At 36.4% G+C, this 21,029-nt stretch overlaps 1 protein-coding gene across 1 annotated transcript in view; it reads right to left on the reverse strand.

Annotated features, from left to right (window-relative positions):
* LOC149772821 (uncharacterized) overlaps positions 1 to 21,029 on the reverse strand; it is a 79,066-nt gene that overhangs the window by 18,624 nt on the left and 39,413 nt on the right. The window contains exon 4 of the mRNA XM_089947243.1: positions 8,124 to 8,402. Coding sequence (XP_089803369.1) covers positions 8,124 to 8,402 — 279 coding nt within the window. The remainder of the gene's footprint in view (positions 1 to 8,123; positions 8,403 to 21,029) is intronic.

Here is a 21,029-nt window from a genome sequence, read left to right on the forward strand (position 1 = left end):
TTCGAGTATGCGACCGTCGCTGTATGCAATCTTATCATGTAATCGGATAATTTTTCATTCATGCAGGTGCATATTGTTTTGTGATGATATTGAGCACACCTGTAATCGTTGTTGCTGCTGAAATACAAATAGTTACAGCTGCTGGTACCATCATTGTCACCGCTGATAATATCACACCGGTTCCAGCAACAACAGCGGATACTGAATAAACAATCACATCAACGATAACTAATCGTCGTCGATATTTTTGTACTTTTACTGTATATTGTTCGACTCGATCTTTTAGCGCCGCCTGCCATTCACGCGCTTGATTGTATCTGTATTGTGCACCGTCCATATATGTTTATGCAGTAAACAATTGAGGTGTTTCAGCTACAAATTCCAAACACCACCAGTAAGATGTTGAGTCTAATGTCTTATCATCTGCTTCCAGAATAAATATTTCTTCGGTTCCGCTATTTAATATAACAGATACAACTCCGGAAAACCTATCCGTTGAATGACGCCATAGATACGTTGTAAATATTTCAAATTTTGCACCACTGAACACAGACAACCTGTACACGCCAGTGACTGTTGCGGTATATTTGATGGTTTTATTTTGCTGCGACCATGTTGCGAATCCCGATGATACAGTGCATACGATGTTTGTGATATGCCCAGGAGTTATTCCGGCTGGAATTTTAATCAAATTGGTTTTATTAACGATATCAGGAATCCCCGCTACGACGTTTTGCTGTGTTTGTTTGATCGTGTCGATGTTCGTCTTGATATCAGAAAGTTTCATGTCAACGGAGTGCGGAATCTGTGGTTCTTTGATGGTTTCTGCGAAATCTTCCAAAAGCGCCCACGTGAACGTCATACTCGACCCGCAGCGTGGATAATTTACTATCTACGTTGTCGACGTATTTTTTTGTTGCTGCATCTTCGTCGGATGTTGGATCTCTTAAAACTACTATTTTATTTGCCTTCATGCTTAGTTCACCCGTCATTGTGTCACCGGTATTTTTCACGCGATTAGCAACGCTTCTTGCAATTTCATCTCTAATTGTTGTAAATGATACACTTGAATCTCTGATTCTACCACCGTCAGTAAACACAGGAATATTATCTGTAGCTGCACCAAGTACTCGTCGAACTATATCATACCATCTGATATTGCTCGTTTTTAGTTTACCATATCGATCTTGAAAAATAACGACCTCATCTGGATCAACTCCAGCCAGGCTCATGATATCAGCGAGTTCATCTTTAGTCGCATACTTCGACAGATCAACATCGCCGGATTTTCTCTTAACGCGGGAAGATCTTCTTCCGTAAATATCAACAATTATATTTTAAGATCCAAGATCTATTTAAAACGCTTTACGCGCAACGAATCGGTTGCTTGTATAATCATGCACAACTTTATGTGGCGGTTTGGATGATTTTGATATAGCGTCGAGTACATTAATTACTTCACGGCCGCATATTGGCGGATCTGTCATTGTCTGTGTGGGTAGCGTTGAATACCAAACTTTGGAACCTCTGGTTCTTGCGTGGAATGGTGCGACATACTTGATAAATTCAGCAGGTGGAGCTAACCTGTATGAATCAAAATAAACGATTCCACGTGGATCAACCGCGTATGATACCCAATGTGTACCGGGTCCTGAAGTCGAGTCTAGATTAATAATGCCTGTTTCGAGTTTGTTTGGTTGTTTTGGTAATTGATCTCGCATAAAAACACCTCTAAAGGCTTTTATTTTTAATCGTTTAGCAGCATCAAGTAAATCAAAATTTGATGCTGGAACATCTAACGTGGGAGCCTCAGACCGCTTCCCCAGCGAGATCCCGGTAATCTTAGACCGCGTCCCTTTTTTTGCTATATCGTCCACCAGTTGCTTTCTTTAGAGCCATTCCAGCAGCTGTTCCAACAGCACCTAAGGAGGCTGCTTTTGCTACGGCTGGAGCGGCAGCAGCTATTAACGCTGAAATAGCCGCAAGAAGTGGAAATATACCACCCGTTTTAACCATGTCTTTGATGGCGCTCGGAGAAAGACGTAATTGAACTCCAGTTTTTGATTCTAGGGCTTTATTGAAATGTTTAATCTGATTATTTGTCAACGATAATTTGTTTGGACCACCACCCATCTGATCTCGTTTTAGTGATATTTTAGTTCCACATTTGCTGGTGGTTTTTGATCGAAGCTTTTTGACCTGACCGGGAGTCAGAGTAACATTAACATGACTATACGACATTTTTATATAAATAATATTTTTCTGAATAATTAGAGATTTTCCACTGGTGCATCAACGACTCTCATTCGACCACTACCACCTTCAAGTAACATGGCTTTATCGCTGAGTATGACCGCGATTGCTCTATAATTAGCACCACCTGTATTCAATGTTGCTTTAAGATGTACATCAACGACAGATTGTTTTGATAGATCAAGATGTTCCAGTGAAAAATAATAAATCGGATACAAAGTTCTGAAATCATATTGTGATATTTGCAATCCAGTATCAACATTTTGATCACGTCCCATGAATGAGATTAAACGATGATATGCACGTCCTATACGATTCTTTTCATAATTTTGTTGTATATTTTCTGTTGGTTCTTGTTGTCCGTTTATCCGTAAAGAAATATTTGTGATACATAGTTTATCAAATATCATATGAGAGTGAACTTGTGAGCCTAATCGATTAGTTTCCTGAAACGCAACAAAAATATGTCGCGGTGCAGAAACACCCTGTTGTGATGCTATATGCCATGTAAACTGACCGTTAACGTTAGTTTGCATACTATCTGTGCTTGTTGTTAACCATAACAACAAGGATTTACCACCAGTGTCCATGAAAGAAATTAATGTTTGTTCTACTGCGATCGTTGGAGTCATTACCGGCATCCACAGTGAAAGTTTAGACAATATTACTTTACCAGCATCACCAACAGGTCTCCACAGAGCATCGTTATCATCACCTTTTCGCACAAGAACAACCGTGTGTCTAGCTCCAAAAATAACCTTTCTAAAATTTCTACAAAATCCAAAAATATGCGATAGTGGAATTGCACATGAAAATCTTTTATTGTCTCCTAGTAACATACTTCTACGTGCTGCAAATCCCAAGTTGAAATTTTCGCTAGAACCATGAACCACTGGGGCCACATCAGCATCAGCGTTATTGGCAAAATTTCTTGGTCGTCTTATATTATACGGATCGCTTTCAGGGTTATTGGAGTTATCTTTCACAAACATCATTGTAGGACCTGCTGATCTTGTATAATCATCAGAATATCTTGCTAATCCTATTATTGTTGTAGCAACGTCTACATCTTTCTGAATCGATTCAATATTTGTTCCGTCGATCATATAAGTGGCGCTATCAAACAACGCCATAATCCCATTGTTGACAAAACCAACTTTTACTGCACCTCCGTAATTAGTGTCATCCGTTTTTATAATTGTACTTTCTACCTCAAGAAAAGCCTCAGCGGGTAAAAAGTATCTACTTGTATCATGAACTTGTAGTTCAGTTCTTCCACGTTGATCTGGTATTCGTGCCTCATAAGAATAAAACTGATAATCACGTACCGATTCATCTTTAAGGACAGGTGCCTCCATATCAAATGCTTCATCGGATTCACGTCTAAACATTTTATTATAATTATTTTCGTCTAACACGAAAACCGTGTTTGGACACTCCACTTCCTGATATCATGCTTGAAATATTATTTCCTGATTCACTGAGTCTTTGATCTATCAAATTTGATGTTATATTTCTTTCTGCCTCTTTAGATAATTCCGCTAGTTTTTGATTTGCAGCCTGATTTATTATTTTATTTACGTCTGCGGACATAATTTCAGTACTTGCCAGTTCACTGGTGGTTGTTGTTTTCGTCGCAATAATCGTGCTAATCTTTCTTTGATTGCCGAAAACGCCTTACCAGCAACATTGACAATTGCTCCAGGAGCTTTTTCACGAACAATATCGATAGCTTTCATCGATATTTGTTTTGCAATAGGTGCTGCTTTTGGAGCTATCCTTGTGAATAATCCCCGCACAACATCACGAAGTCCATCTCCGTAAGTAGCTCTGTAGATTGGTAATCGTGAGTTCACCGCTCTGACCTGTACAGGTTTATGATGATTATTATGTATGATCATCTTTTTTTAATTTACCATTTATCTAACAATTAGTCATCAACATGTTCATCGATAAGTTCTCGGTAAACTCCGATATCCATGATACCACCTTGAAATAATCGCCGACAAATATCAGCTGCTTCATTAATTATTTCTGGAGAATTATTTCCGGCACGTTTACCTCCTATGAGAACTTCTAACCGTGACACATCATTAATGATATTATCAGGACAAACAAAATTATTTCCCAGACCACTTCCCGTTGCTCCTTCTTCTGCTGTTTTCTTAAATAGTCTTAAGGGTGATCTTTCCTCTGCTGATTTTCCAGGTAGCTCTTTAGACCTTTTAAGTTCCGGCTTCAACCTTTGCTGCGGCGAAGAAGATTGTTGTTGTTCTGTTTGTTGCAGAGGTGAAGGAAGTTGATACTGGGAAAATTGTTCCAGTTCCTCTCTATAAAGTCTTCTCACTTCTTTATAAAGAGCTCTGTATTCCGAATCATCACTTTCAACCCGTCTTTTGTTTGCATGTATGCGATATATCCATTTAACAATATTATCATATTTTTCCTTTTCATGAGGAGGGTTTAAAAAACCAGATTTGTTAGTAATTACATTGTATATTTTTCGGGTAATTTTTCTCTTTCAGTATTTCTAATTTCTTCAACAACCCCCTCCCTAAATTTTGCAATCAATTCTAAGTTTTTTTCTACTAGTTCGGGTTCAGGTGCATGTTCTTTTTGCACGTCGGCGACTTCAGTACGAAGTTTTCCAATACTTCAAGTATTTTCTCACCAACAGGTGGAGGTTGAGCCGCAGCTATTTCCCTGGCTATGCCAGGTGGAAGATCTCGTAAAATCTTCTTTGTCTGTTTAGTTCTTCTTGCTATTTTTTCAGTTTGTTCTGCTGTTTGTTTTGATACCGGAAGAAGATCTTCTTTGATGACAGCTGTAACCTTTTCAGTAGCTGCAGTGACGGGTTTAAACAGTGTTTTAGTTTCTTCTTCGTACTCAGCTTGTGCTTCTTGCTGCGCTTGTAGATTTTTTCTAAATGAGTCTCTGACAGGAAGAAATTTTTTAATTGCTTCTAATCGTTCTCGTGCTATTCTTGCAGTATGAGATTCTGGATGTACCATTATTTTAAATATAACAATTTTTTAATTGATATCAGCAGAGAGGGTGTAAATTTAATTAAACAGATATCATTCATATAATGAACAACTGTGCGTGGTTAATTCAAGGAACAACAAATAAATGCAACAAAAGGTGCCGTGGAGAATATTGTAAAAAACATAATTATATTTTAAAGAAAAATCCTCATGCTGGTCCACGAAGTTGTGTTGGATGTAACAATGGCGTTAGAGGATTATATCAGATTTGCAAAAATTGCGGTGGAGATCGATACAGAAGTTTGATGAACTATTACAGAAAAAGAAAGAACATAAATCCAAAACCACCATCAGAACTTGAATATTACTTGAAACATAGAACAAATAAAGATGAAACAGATGAGGAGAACGCGTTGAGAAATATTCATCAAACTTGATATGGTGGTAAAAATTTCTTTTGCAACATGAATAACAGCAGAGAGGGTTCGTCTACAATCTTGTTTGGGACAAACAATAATCGTAGACGTGGTATGACCTATATGAACGAGTACGGATTGTTTTTTTTTTGGTCTAAACACAAGGGTTTTGCTCGGGTAATTTCGTCTGTTCACCCTCTCTGCTGCTTTGAATGTTCCCTTAGATGTTGTTAGTATATTAGTTAGATATTTGCCTGGGCAGACATTCTCCGATTAAATGAATGAACGCCTGCCTTAAGAGGTATAATGGTGACGTGTACTAATGAGATTTTACTTAAAGCGATTTGTATTATTTGAATAATTAAAAATTCACTAGCCTGTATCATAATATTATTTATTGTTATTTAAAAGTTCTGTTAATATTATTAAGCATTCTCATGTAGAAACCAGGGATAACACTTTCAACTTTGCTTGGTATATAGCTCTCTCTCTAGCTCTTTCTCTCTCTCTCTCTCTCTCTCTCTCTCTCGTAAAATTATCATACAGGGAGAGCACTTCCGTTCTGTTTGGTGTGTATATATATATATATATATATATATATATATATATATATATATATATATATATATATATATATATATATATATATATATCACTCGATGAAATATATCCATTATTCACTCGTTTGAAGCAAATGTCCTCAATATTATTATTATTGTTATTACTATTATTATTATTGTTATTTTATATAATACCAATGGATGGGAGCTAATACGGGGCGGTTGCCCTGGGCGCCAGAGGACTTGGGTGCCAAAACCCTGGATGCCAGAGGTCCATGGGCCGTCATCGTCGCCCTGGGTGCCATTTACCCTTTGTACGCCACTGTTCCCAAGACAGGCAGAGCCACAAGTGGAAATACTTAAGTGTTTATGCACGGGATAAAATATATATCAGTTATTCACTAGTAACAAGCAAATTTTCGTTTTATTTTACGCTCAAAAGTCAGATTGAGGTTGTATATTTCTTAATGGATTCAGCATGATGTCAGCGGTTTACAGTTTATGCTATGCCGCGTTGTGATTATTCACAGAGAAAATATAAACAGTTACATAATTCTTACTCCCAATTCAAAGTAAAATAGGACACCAAAAATATACGCAGCATATTAATTATGTATCGTATTTCACCCAGCAAATTATCACCATTATCTTACTTGTAAAAAAATCCAGTAATTCTAGCATAAAATGAAAATAATAGTACTCTTTATTTAACGAGGATAACACATTTGGTCATGAAAGACCCATCTGCCATGTGGTCCTAAATTTTTGTAACAGTGTACGTTATTCAAAACACACCCACCCACCCCACCCCACACACACACTAAGGTATGATTGCAAACGCACTCACACAGATTTAAAATGAATTAAGACTTGGTTAATTGGTACATACAGGCCCCTTCAGAGGTTGAGAGAGGCAAGGGCCACATCGGGAATTTGAGGCTCCTAAGCCCCGGTTATATTGAAATTTTGAAATGAATCAAATGCTAAAACAAGCGCATATGATTTAGCGTATAACCATGTAAATGACAACTAAGTACACATATAATTATTTACAGAATCGTTTATCTTGAAAAATCACTTTTAAAGGCACGTTAGGGGTTGAGGCTCGGGCCATATGTAACCCACCCAACCCGCACCAGGTGAGGCCTGGGTACATATATGAACAATATACTATAAAAAATATTTTCGTATGTTAGAAGTCCTGTATACATAACATAAATTAAACCATTCACATATTATTTCTGGACACGATGATAAAATTCTGTACTGGGAAGCTTTAATATATCATTCCAACTTGTCAAGAAAGAACTTCTTTACTGGGTTTTAAACGAAGGAAGGCAATTTGAATTACGAATCCACAGGGATAAGTAATTCCAAAAGTTAGATGCTGATACTGTCATAGAGTTTTTGAATGGTTGGTTTGTGACTAAGGAATCTCAAGTTCGTTGTTACTTGTTGATCGGAGATTACGCTCAGTATTTCATGATCTTAGTTCAGTTAGGTTTATATATATATATATATATATATATATATATATATATATATATATATATATATATATATATATATATATATATAATCTGGAGAAAGATAGTTTAAACGTTTGAACACTTATATGAATATGAAATAAATAATACGTTTTTGTATTGATAGTCATTGAAGTTGTGAAATAACACATTCGAGGGAGTCGTAATAGAATGGAAATTGTTCATCTGTATATTTTACTCTCTCTCTCTCCGTTATTCACTCATTTGAAGCAAATATCCTCTAGATTGTTATTATGAGTATGATCTTCCTAATTTGTTTGCTTTACCCTGAGGTTCAACAACGTTACGCCTTCGGAACAAAGTCAGATTAACATAACTATTACAAAGGGGAATAGACAAGATGAAGGAAAAAAACATACCTACCTTGGACCTGAATAATAAACGCAACCTCAGCTGAATACCAGTGTTGCAGAATGTAGTAGATCCCTGCATCAGAGAATTTAATCTCCAAGAATGTAAGATTTAGAAATGGATATGCAAGATAGTCAATAAATGGGATCACCCTTCCATCGATCCTCTGTATAACGAAGTCAGGATCAGGGTAAACATGCCAGTTTCTTAAAGGCAGAGACGGGTAACAATCTTTATATACGGTACATCTGAACGTAGAATTGAGCGATGTTCCAAAGAGATATGCTCGTCCTGCAAAATGAGGAGTTAAAACATTATTAAATATTGCAGATTTCTAAAATGAGTAGGTCAAAATGTTAAGTTGACATTTATAAAGAAGCTATCGAGTTTGTTCGACTTTCAGCGCAATCAAACAGGAGACGGTGAAAAGATTTGGAGACATTTAAATACTTTACTTGTGCTTAAATATAATGTAGTTAGTGTAGTCTTGGATCCTAGAAGACGAATTATGTCAGCGTTTTAGCTCCTTTCATACGCATTTATAACTTATGAAATATAAAGTATTCATTAAAATGAAAAACGGCAATAATGATAGATAAATGGAAAACTTATCAAGAGACAAGAACAGAAAAAAATATGATATTGACCTCAATTTTTCGATCGTCTGATCATCGGACACGTTAACAAGTTGGAGCCAAGACCTCACTGTTTTCGATCGTCTGATCATCGGACACGTTAACAAGTTGGAGTCAAGACCTCACTGTTTTCGATCGTCTGATCATCTGACACGTTAACAAGTTGGAGTCAAGACCTCACTGTTTTCGATCGTCTGATCATCTGACACGTTAACAAGTTGGAGTCAAGACCTCACTGTTTTCGATCGTCTGATCATCTGACACGTTAACAAGTTGGAGTCAAGACCTCACTGTTTTCGATCGTCTGATCATCGGACACGTTAACAAGTTGGAGTCAAGACCTCACTGTTTTCGATCGTCTGATCATCTGACACGTTAACAAGTTGGAGTCAAGACCTCACTGTTTTCGATCGTCTGATCATCTGACACGTTAACAAGTTGGAGTCAAGACCTCATTGCTGAAGCTGTATCTCTCATACAAACAAAGGTGTATAAAATTCCATACAATTGTAAATGTCCTATCACAAGTCAAAAAGTATAGACCGTTCCGAATGAATTCCATTAGTCTTGAATGACCTGATGTGCCAATAGTTTTGAATGTCCAGATGCACTAATAGTCTTGAATATCTTTGAATCAGTTCACAGTTATTCCAAAATAATATGTTACTCCAAAAGTCAATAAGCGCTTTGTAAATCTACTACATAATTTAAATAAGTAATTCATCTCAAATTATATATTGACACAACTGTAACTGATTCTACAGACTGATCTTAAATCAGGAATGAATAATTTTTTACCAAACACCTCTTTACAAATTTTCAATTGCCCTACGACACAATAGTGTTTTTCTGGAGATTAAAGTATTATTCCACAAACTCATAAACAAAGTTATGCCTAGATATCAAATTTTAGCAAAAAATATATACTACTTACAACATACAAAAACGTTATCCACAACCCTCAATCATGAACAAAATTCAAGAACGCAATGTAAATTATATATATATATATATATATATATATATATATATATATATATATATATATATGTGTGTGTGTGTGTGTGTGTGTGTGTGTCTTTGCTTGCGATGGGTGAATAATAGATAATAGGTGTGTTTCATCGAGTGGATGAAAATCCTTAAATGTTTCACCAACGATTATTCACTCGTTAACAAGCAAATTTTCTTTTCAGTTTATGCTAAAATGTACAGGCTAGCAACGTTTATGTTCTGCTGTATTTTGTGATTATTCGCACAGAAAAAGTAAAATGTTACATAATTCCCCTTCCCAATTCAAAAGAAAATAGCTCATTAAGAATAAAAACGTTTTGCCACATGTTGGATTTGAACTGGGATTGGCTTTGACGTGAGGTAGCCACTTTATTCCAGAACTGGGATTGGCTTTGACGTGAGGTAGCCACTTTATCCCAAAGCCATGTAAACATCTATGAGTATGTTCGAATTTTATCCTCATCTTGTTATCGACACAGCAGTAAATTATTTCTCTTAATTCACTAGGGTGAATCATCACTTTTAATTTACTTGGAAAACCCAGCAATTCACGGCTTAGCATAAAAAATATTGATTATCGATACTAGCATTTAAATGTAGTGGGGATCTTAAGCTATTTTACCAACCCTAAGTACATTTCTATAGCTATTTTACCAACCCTATGTACATTTCTATGCGCATCAGAGTTAAATAAGTAACCAATTTATTATTATCAACTTAACACTGGAGTGTTTTTATGTATCTTTCCTTTTGTTGGTTTAATGTCCTTTTTAAGAAAATTTCGTATATATGATGACGAGGAAATGGGAATTAAGTGCCTTCCCAAGGCAGCCAACCCTCCTTATTTACACAGTATTACGACTCTATGGTCTTAAAATAAGTAATAGAAATGAGAGAGAACAAACAAATTGTATAAAATTCAACTGAAGAGTATATTTCTGGTATGGACAAAAGAGCCAAAACTCTATCACCAGGCTGAAAACTCCTTTCCTTTGTGTTTTTGTCACACCTTATTTTCATTTTTGACAGACTAGAGTGGAGACTAGTTCGTGCAACTTCACAGGCCTTTCACAAATTGTATTTAAAAATATAAATATAGTCGTGAAGATTAATTTCCGTATCAAAGATTTGAAATAAGTTTCTATTTTAACAAATTCAATCGTCCACGGACGGTGTGTCCAAAAATTAATTCAAAGGGACTAAATCCTAAGATTCATGTCCAGATTCCCTAACAGCAAACAACAGTAAATGAACACATTTGTCGCAATCTTTTCCAGTACCAAAACAATATGAACGAATCATATTAGTCAAAATTTGATGAAAATCTTTCTAATGCCCCTTGGCTTTCGGGGTGATTAGCAGAAGATTTAAATTGATGGACGCCAAATTCATGCATAACTTCCTGGGAAATTCCAGATATAATATTTGACCCTTGATCCGATTGGAGAGATTTTGTTTGACCAAATTTAGTAAGAAACTTTATCAAAGCTTTTACTATTGTTTTAGTTTTAATATTACTCAAATGAATTGCTTCTGGGAATCTTGTAGACACATAAATTATGGTCAACAAGTATTGGTTGACTGACTTGGTATTAGGTAAGAGACCGACACAGTCTTCCGTTATTCTGATAAATGGTTCTTCAAATGCAGGAATAGGATATAGATGAGCCTTAGGTATCTTCTGATTGGGGTTTCCTAAGATTTGACAAGTATGACAAGATCTGCAGTATTTACAAACGTCACTTTTTTACAAACATCACTTTTAAGGGAAAGTTCCGATTTAGTAAACCAGAAAAGGGAGAAAGCTTCGACCAGTTTGTATATAGGATATCTAATCACCTATTCCGTTGGGTATCTTGCGGGGGAGTCGCAAAGACTTATGATGCGGTATGTGATTTTCTCATCAGAGATCAATTGTTAGCAGTTTGTAGTAAGGAACTATTCCAACACGTAAAAGAGAAAACCATCAATAGTGCAAGTGAGATGGCTAAGCAAGCAGATACATTTGCTGACGCACGCGGAGGGGTTAAAAATGTGGTGGCCTGGGATATGAGAGCTCCTAGGGAAAGTAAGCAAATGAATTCACATAAGAGAAGTTAGGGAAGATTTTTCCACAAAACCCAAAGGGGGAATTGGGTAGGTCAGATCAGACGGGATCTAAAATTCAGGTTAGACAGAAAAGTCAGTGTTTTAATTGCGGGGAGTGGGGACATATTTCTTGTGCATGTACGAAGCGTAAGAAGGATCTGCCAAAAATGGTAGGGGTTTCGTACATGGTAGGTTCATCAGCTTGTGTTGAGAGCAACGAAGGTAGCACCAATCCAAATATGTTAAATGTAGCGGTAGAGGGTGAGGGGTTAGTGAACGGGGTTGGAGTTTCAGTGCTAAGAGATAATGCGTGTGATACTGTTGTTGTTAAGCACAGTCTGGTGAGGCCAGATCAATACCCGGGAAAATCAGCGTCGGTCAGAGTAATGGAAAATATTGCAGTACAGGTGCCGACTGCATGCATCCATATCGAAATACCCTTTTGGACAGGTGCGGTGACATCATGTTGCGTGAAACGATCGTTGTATGATTTAATCATAGGTAACATAGAAGGAGTAGTGAATCCCGTAGCGCCAGGGTTAGCAATGGCCGATATCCCAGCTTCCATGGCGATTGAAACTAGAAACCTTTTCCAAAGCAAAAAGTACCCAACGTCATACCAATGATAAATAAAGGGGCATTAATTGAAGAACAAACTAAAGACGAGTCGTTTTCGGTAATCAGAAAGAAAGCCGCGTCGGGGGAAGTCATGAAATGCAAAGGTGGGTGTAGTCATAGATGAAAATATAACACTATTTTACAGAGGGAACACACTACTCCTGAGACCATTCGATTTACACAGGTAGTGGTGCCACAGAACAATACAACGCAGATGTTCAAGTTAGCACATGAGTCAACGATGGGGGGTCATTTGGGGTCTAGGAAAACCAAAGACTGATTATTGATGGAGTTTTACTGGCCAGAGGCCCATGGCGATGTAACTGGATATTGCAGACCGTGTGACATTTGTCAAAAGCACAATATAAAGAGCGAGTTAAGCGCATACAACTAGGTAAAATGCTCTTGATTTAAAATGCATTCAAACGCTTGGCGGTAGACATTATGGGTCGTTATAGAACTAAAGAATAGATACATCTTCACCATGGTCGATTATGCAACCAGGTACCCGAAAGCCATCGCTCTACCATCCATCGAAACTGAGCGAGTGGCTGAAGCCTTTGTGGAAATTTTAGCAGGCTAGGGCTACCGAAAGAGAGTTTGACGGACTGTGGGTTGCAGTTCACTTCAGAACTCATGGCGGAAGTTAGTAGACTTCTATTAATCAGGCAGTTATGGACCACTCCATATCACCCAATGTGCAATGGGCTAGTTGAGTAGTTCAACAGAACACTCAAACAAATGCCGCGACGGATGTGCGTGGAACATCCGAACGATTGGGACAGATATCTCCATGCAGTGTTGTTCGCGTTCCGAGAGGTGCCCCAAGAGAGCTTATGATTCTCGCCCTTCAAACTCTTATATGTAGAACGGTACGAGGACCGATGAAGATTTTAAGACAGCTATGGTCGGATGATGTCACATATGACGAAACTCGAACCACATGCTAGTACGTATGCAATTTGAAGAAAAGTTGAGAGATTTGTGCGATAGCCAACAAAACGTTGAGGCAAGCTAGTGGTGGCGCCGCGCAATATTATAATTCCAAAGCTCGCGATAGAAGATTCAAAAAAAGGGACAGAGTTTTGGTTTTACTTCCAAGTGATAAAAACAAGTTAGTGTTGTAGTGGAAGGGTCCGTATACCGACGAAGATGAAAAGGAAGGGATGAATTACACTATTGATGTAGGGGAAAAGTTCCGCATGTTACATGCTAACTTGTTAAAACGCTATTACGATCGAGCAAATGCGCAAACAGAACAAGGAGCTTTAAATGTGGTCCGTGTAGCCATCATCAAGGATGATGATGAGGGACAAGAGTCCGTTACAGGGCTTAATTTGAATGGATTGCTTGAGTATGAAATGGGGAAGACTGAAGTCGATGTGAGTCCTGACTTGACGGAATGTCAAAGAAATGAGGCCCGGGATCTCTTTGATAAATACCTAAACGTATTTTCGGACAAACCCGGTCAAACAGATGTTCTAGAACATAGTATTAAACTTACGTCACGTGAGCCATTTCGGGTCAAGGTTTACCCCATGCCTCATGCATCCAGAGATATTATCGAAAATGAAGTGGAAGAAATGCTAAAGTTGGGGGTCATATAGAAGTCAGGTTCCCCTTATGTGTCACCTGTATTCTAGTTAAAAGAAAGATGGCACGAACAGGTTCTGCATCGATTTGCGTAAATTAAATAAGGAGGCGGTATTTGACACCGAAACTATACAGATGTAGAGAGCATCTTCGTACGTATGGTAGGGTACAAAAATATCACGAAGCTAGATCTGACAATGGGATATTGGCAGATACCACTGTCGGTGGAAACAATGACGGCGTTCGCCACTAAGAGTGGATTATGTCAGTTTCGAGTTTTACCATTCTGTCTGGTAAACGCCTGGGCTAGCTGCGTAAGGCTAATGCGAAAATTGATGCAAGGACTTCAGCATGTAGAGACCTGTATCAATGATATCTTTATATACAGCAATACATGGAAAGAGCATCTGTGCGATGTTGCTGTGGCTCTAAATAGATTACTTAAGGCTAAATTGACTGTTAGACCTGTCAATTGCAACACAGCGTATGGAAGTTTAGAGTGTTTAGGACACGTATTCGGGAGGGTAAACGAGTTGAAACCCGAACCCAAGAAACTTGCATCAATCAGGGATGCATTGCCACCCGAATAAAAACAAATCAGGTCATTCATTGGGTTAGCGGGATATTATCGCAAATTCATCCCTAATTTCGCGACTTTTGCAAGCCCTTTAACGGACCCGACTAAAAAGGGACAACCAAACAAGATTCACTGGGGTGAAAATCAGGATAGGGCTTTTAACACTCTGAAGAAGCTGCTAACAGAGCCCCCTTACTGAAATTGCCAGAACTAAACAAAGTGTTAATTCTAAGAACAGATGCTTCAGAGATAGGACTAGGGGCTGTGCTATTACAGGAACAGGATGGAGTCAAACTCCTAGTCGCCTATGCAAGCAGGAAATTGCTTCCGAGGGAAAAGAATTAATCGGTGATATAAAAAGTGTGCATGGCAGTCGTCTGGGGAGTAGATAAATTCCAAACATATCTCCATGGCCGAGAATGCAATCTGGAAACTGACTATCAACCACTTCCTTACCTCATTAAGGACAACATTGATAATTCACGGTTGATGCGATGGGCCTTGGCTTTACAACCTTACAGATTCCGGATTGAAGCTATAAAAGGCACGGAAAATGAAGGCGCAGATTACCTCAGCAGAAGTTACACCATTTGTATTAACCATATCATGTGATTTCGTAGTCTTAAAACATACGTATACTTTTTTGAAGGGGGAGGTGTGTTACGAAACACCTGATATGGCTTGGCTAGATACCATAGATTCCAGTATTATTAAAGTGATGTGTATGGCTCACCATAGTAGTTTTGTAAGTAATTTTTCCTTTCATGGCGTGACGCCAATATTATTTGCGCGGCACGTGCCTAATACATGTTATCGCGCGCGACTATATTGCTTAGTTCGAACCAGCAAGTTGGTTGAGTTATATTCTTTTTTGTTCAAATTAATGTTCAATTTCGCAAAACACTTTCAATGTTATAATATAGGCTTGCATACGTTTAGTTTGATTCACCAAGAGTGTATGGCTTATGTAATTCGGTATCGAGAGATGGTATGGTTCAGATTATTGATAGGGATATGAGCATATATGCAGTACTCCTGTTTGTAGTTATGTTGTCGCTCTTATAACTAATATTGAAGATATTTGAATATATATATATATATATATATATATATATATATATATATATATATATATATATATATATATATATATATACACACAATTACATGTGGATAACTAGGTGTGGATAACTGGGTGCGGGCTAACTTGATGTAGCTAGAGGCCGCTGAAGTAAGGAGAGGTGAAAGACCGCCAGGAGAAGTGCCAACGTGTGTGCGTATGGAAAGCCTGGGTGGTTAAAGTGACCGAGCCGGGAAAGCGGGTCAAGAGCATCATATGAAATGTCAAGTAAACATTGGTCATGTGTATGAGAAATGTCAGTATAGTGTTTGACTACAAAGAAAAATGTCAGTATAGTGTTTAACTATTAGCGAAATGTCATAGTGTTTGACTATAAAGAGAAATGTTAGTATAGTGGTTGACTATAGAGACAAGAGGCATGGTAGTGTTTGACTAAGACAATGTCACAGAGTCATTGAATATTCCAAATAATTAGTTATTTGTTCTTCTTCATTGTTTTCCACTGGGCCTGTACTAAGCACTCTTGTATTTTTCATTGTCCTGTTTCTTTATTTTATAATCATTAGCACGAGAGGATAATGTATTTTTCATTGCCACTCACATCCGTGTTTGTTATTTCTTAAGTCCCATTCAGTCTCAAAGAGTGATAGCTCGATTACGTTAGACCCTTAAAATTTTAATATGGATGTGATTGGCAGAATCACAAATGAGTGATACAGTACCCTCCGACATGAATGGTTCTTAATTCTCTATAATAAAATCAGACTGGGGCTTGTTTGACCAAATAAATCTATTGTTTTCAATACATGACCGTGACCCCTTAGAAAGAAGAACATTTAAAATAGATCTACCTTGATTCAGTTGCTTATTTTTCAATTTGTAGCAATCAGAAATTACTTGCTCTTTCTTCTTGCAATAGTTACACATAGATAGTGATACGGATTTCGGATCAATCGCATCAGAAATTTGATACCCAAAAGTTATGCCCGACTGAGATTTGGAAGTGCTCGTTTGGGTTTTGATTTAGTTAACCAGAGGGCTGTTGAGTGGAACACTTACTGACAAAGAAACTTTCAGCTAAGGAATACTCGTCAGCTTTATGAGCAGCATTTTCTAAAGTTTCGACCTTGTTCTTCATCAAGGTATGTTTTAACGTCACTATGGATGAAATTCTCTTTAACTAATGAGATTTTCGCAATCTTAACCAACTTTCTGGCTAAACACCACCTATCAAATCATTGCTCTTTTTCTCTTGCAAATTCAAAATATGTTTGTCCAGTTTATTTGTAAGCGTGGATGTTCTTTCCACCTTCCAGCTGTAATTCTTTTCATCGAATTTGAAATTCATTTCCTTCCTTTTATCTTTCTCTCTGTGGCCTAGTGGTTAGAGCGTCCGCCTCGGATGCGGGAGGTCGTGGGTTCGATCCCCGGCCGAGTCATACCAGAGACTTAAAAAATGGTACTAACAGCTGCCTCGCTTGGCGTTCAGCATTAAGAGGTTAGTGTTAGGACTGGTTGGCCTGGTGTCAGGATAATGTGACTGGGTGGGACATCATGCTACATGTCTGCGGCATGATGCCCCAGTGCTAGACATCACTATAAACTGCCACATTGCAGACATCGTAGCGATATGACTGAAAAATTGTTAAAGCTACGTTAAAAATAAAAATCACATCACATCACATCTTTCTCTCTGTATTTCTCTCTTCTTTTTCACGCTGCATCTTTATTTGCATTAGCATATCTTCTTATTCCCTCTCTTTCCTCTTTCGGCAACTGCAATTGTATTTTTATCTCTCTCTTTCCCATTCTCCGATTTCATTTGTTTTTCTTCTTTCTGAAACTGCATTTCTCTCTCTCTCCTTTCTTCAGCTCAAGATTTCTTAACTCAATTTCTTTCTTCTATTTTAATTTCAATTCCATAGCTTGCAAGTTAGAGCTTGATAAAGACTTGCTATTCAAATCCAAAGCACTTTTATCAAAATATTCTCTTATTCCAAATATTGGACCAAAATATTTTATATTTCTTGCTTCGTTAAAGAAGCCATTGTCTCAGAAAAAAATATCTTCTGGCATTCTAGAGCAGTTCGTCCTTTTACAGGGAGTCTAATCATTCCTGGGTAGGATTTTAAATTTTTTCTGAAATATGGTTGTGAAATTCGTATTCCGAGAACGAATGCCCAATTCTCTATTACGACTCAATGGTCATAAAATAAGTAATAAAAAAGTGAGAACCAACAAAGTTTGCAAAATGCAACGAACAATTAATTTTCTTAGAATACAAAATGAAAATAAGAAATGGAACAAAAATTTCTAACACAAGTCCGACTATTTAAAATTCAAAATAAACTTTAGTGATATTTTAAAAAATTTCAGTGCTGGAAGTGTTGTGTCTTTGGTGGCCTGTGTCATGGTTATGTGCCAACAGTCTTTTGTTGAATCAATAATACAATCCAAGAATCTACCCTTATCTGAATTTCACTATAATTCACAATTAATGTATCTTCCAAAATATATAGTTTTAGATGATGTGCACTTTGTAGTTCCAGTGAATAAATAATTTGAATATATAAATTCGTGCCCAAATGAAATACTGAACAGAACAATAATACAACTGATTCTGCTAAGATCTTACAGCACGAATAAATAATTTTTGTGATAAACAATATTATATAGTCCTTTACCTGACCTCAGATCACAATTAGCATTTTATATAAACAAAACTATTAACTATTAGAAAAGCTCATTCTGGAAGGTTCCAAATGTTTACAAGATAAAATCTAGGTTGTAATTAGAAAGTCTATTACTAAAATTATAAAAAAGGAAAGGATAAACACGATGACTCGGGAAAAGATAATAATCCTAATAGCTAACCAATACTCACAGAGAAACAAATAGTTTTGTATTAGTTGTTTACAACATTTTTAAAAACTCAATCATTCAGGTCATGTACAAAATGAATTTGAGCTTGGACAAGGATTACAGCTATGTTAAACCGTTCAATCACATATCCGTTCTTGTCTGAGTATTTGTAATGTTTACTTCTTAAAACAAATCCTTGACTTTTTGTTTAAATTATTTCTTATATGAACGGTGTCATTTTAGATTCTTGCTCATTCAAGATTTCTTTAAAATCCCCGTTTATGTCATCTCCCATTTTCATTTTTACCTAGCGTGTTTTGAGAAGAAACCTAAATCGCTCAACATGTTTTTGTGTCCATCGTTGTGTTTTTCAGATGCTTGCAAGCCAACTATCCAACGGCCTCAGGTCATCCTAGTGATTATCAGATCCTTTAATATTGAAATTATTTCTCTCTAGTCTTGTTAAATATGCTCACATTAATTGTTGATATTTGCAAAAAAATACACCTACTGAATCAGAGTAAAGATGACAGCAAAAAAAATATCCAGAGAGTATTTGTGAGCAATATATTTGCTTCAGGTATTATCCGAAAGCCAATATAGCGGCCGTCTAAAACATAAATTTGTATTTTAGGCAATTTGCAATGCTATTTTATTTCTCAGATCTATGTAATTTTTATTCTATTCACAGGGTTCAGGCAGCTACAGTTACTTCATACGCTGAGTCACCATGAGTTATTTTAGATACAGCTTTTGTCCTATAAATTACTTCTCGTTTTGTATTCAGTCACTGGAAATTGACCTTTACAATATCTTCAGATTATGTCGTAAATAAAGAGAAAGAGAACTTATTCATTTATTGATATAAAAATACCTAATTTGTTCATTCCCTATACTATAGTCTTTAAACCATCATACTTTTATCTCAGTTTAATCATTCTTGAATATTCTACTTGTTTTCTGATTCATTGGAGTATAACTTTGTGATGTTTGAAATCAACAGATTTACACGTTTATTTTCTTGAACGTTATTCTTCAACATAAACAGCCTTGACTACAATTGCATCGAAACTTTAAACAAATTGTGATCATATATTGATACTGACTTTGTCGCTTTAATGTTAAACTCGTAAAACATTTACACCTCTCTGAAAACTGTGGAATTAAAGGCAATCTTGGTGCCATTTTTTGTTATCTGTCAACAGTTTATATTGTTATTTTTAGTTCTATCCTTCTCTTCTTCAATTTGTCTGCTTGTATTAATAGAGACTACTCAAAACTTTTACGTTGTTTGTTGCGGTACTAGTGCACTATACACTATCTATCATTTAAACGTGTGTTTTCAATCCCAAATGATGGGTTTTAATATTTTACTGTGCCATGAACGCCATATCTTTACCTCTAGCCATCAGTGAATTTGATGACTATGTACTAATTTGTCTGAAACATTGTTTTTCAGTTCTTTGATTGTTTGAGAGTTTTTTGTTTGTTTCATGCACGTGTTTTTATGGTTCTTGTTTACACATACAGCTTTGAAACTTGAAATGTCTATGCAGTGCATGTCAGCATTCATGTATGCAATTCTAAATCACTATATTATTGTTTGTTGCGTTAATTATATCATTCGTAATTTCTTATATATATATATATATATATATATATATATATATATATATATATATATATATATATATATATATATATATAACGTTAAGCAGTGAATTACTTGATTTTCTAATTAAAATAATATTGATATTTCACTGTAGTGAAAAAAATAATATTTTTTTCACTACAGGAACTACTTTTTTGGGTCAGAACATACTTTCTATTTTCTTGCGCGCTAATATAAAAAACCACAACTATAAATTGATGAATTACTTGTGGTTATTTTCTTATTAATAATCCCTGTCTTGTAGTTTGTTATTCTGGAAAAGTCAGTTAATTTTTATCAATCTGATGTGGAACTAATTTTGTGCGCAGGTACACATATCACAGCAGAACATGTACCGTAAACAGCTGACATTACCGTAAAAAATCTGCTAATTCACTGTGTCACAAACATTAGGTAGCCAACGTATGTGAGCATAAAATAAAAAGAATATTTGCATGAAATGAGTGAATAACGGATATATTTCATCTCGTGAATGACAAACTCTAGAATTTTCACTCGTGGCTTCGCTACTTGTGAAAATACTGAGTTTTTCATCCACTCGACTGATACATTTTCAAACTCCACCCTCACTACATACCAAGCCTCGCATGCTGACTTGGATTTAATTTTTTGATATATTGGTGGTAAAGCTAACTTTCTTAAATTGATTATTAAATTGACATAATCAATCGTTTTCATGTTCATTCTTTAATATTTTGGACCCACATAATCCGAAATCGTTGACGTTTTTTAATTTGCTTTTATGAAACCTTACTTTTAGATGCATCTAGGTGCGCCATTA

This window comes from Sinohyriopsis cumingii, unplaced genomic scaffold (genome assembly GCF_028554795.1).
Source record: "Sinohyriopsis cumingii isolate HCF-2022 unplaced genomic scaffold, ASM2855479v2 utg001164l, whole genome shotgun sequence".
NCBI lineage: Eukaryota > Metazoa > Mollusca > Bivalvia > Unionida > Unionidae > Sinohyriopsis > Sinohyriopsis cumingii.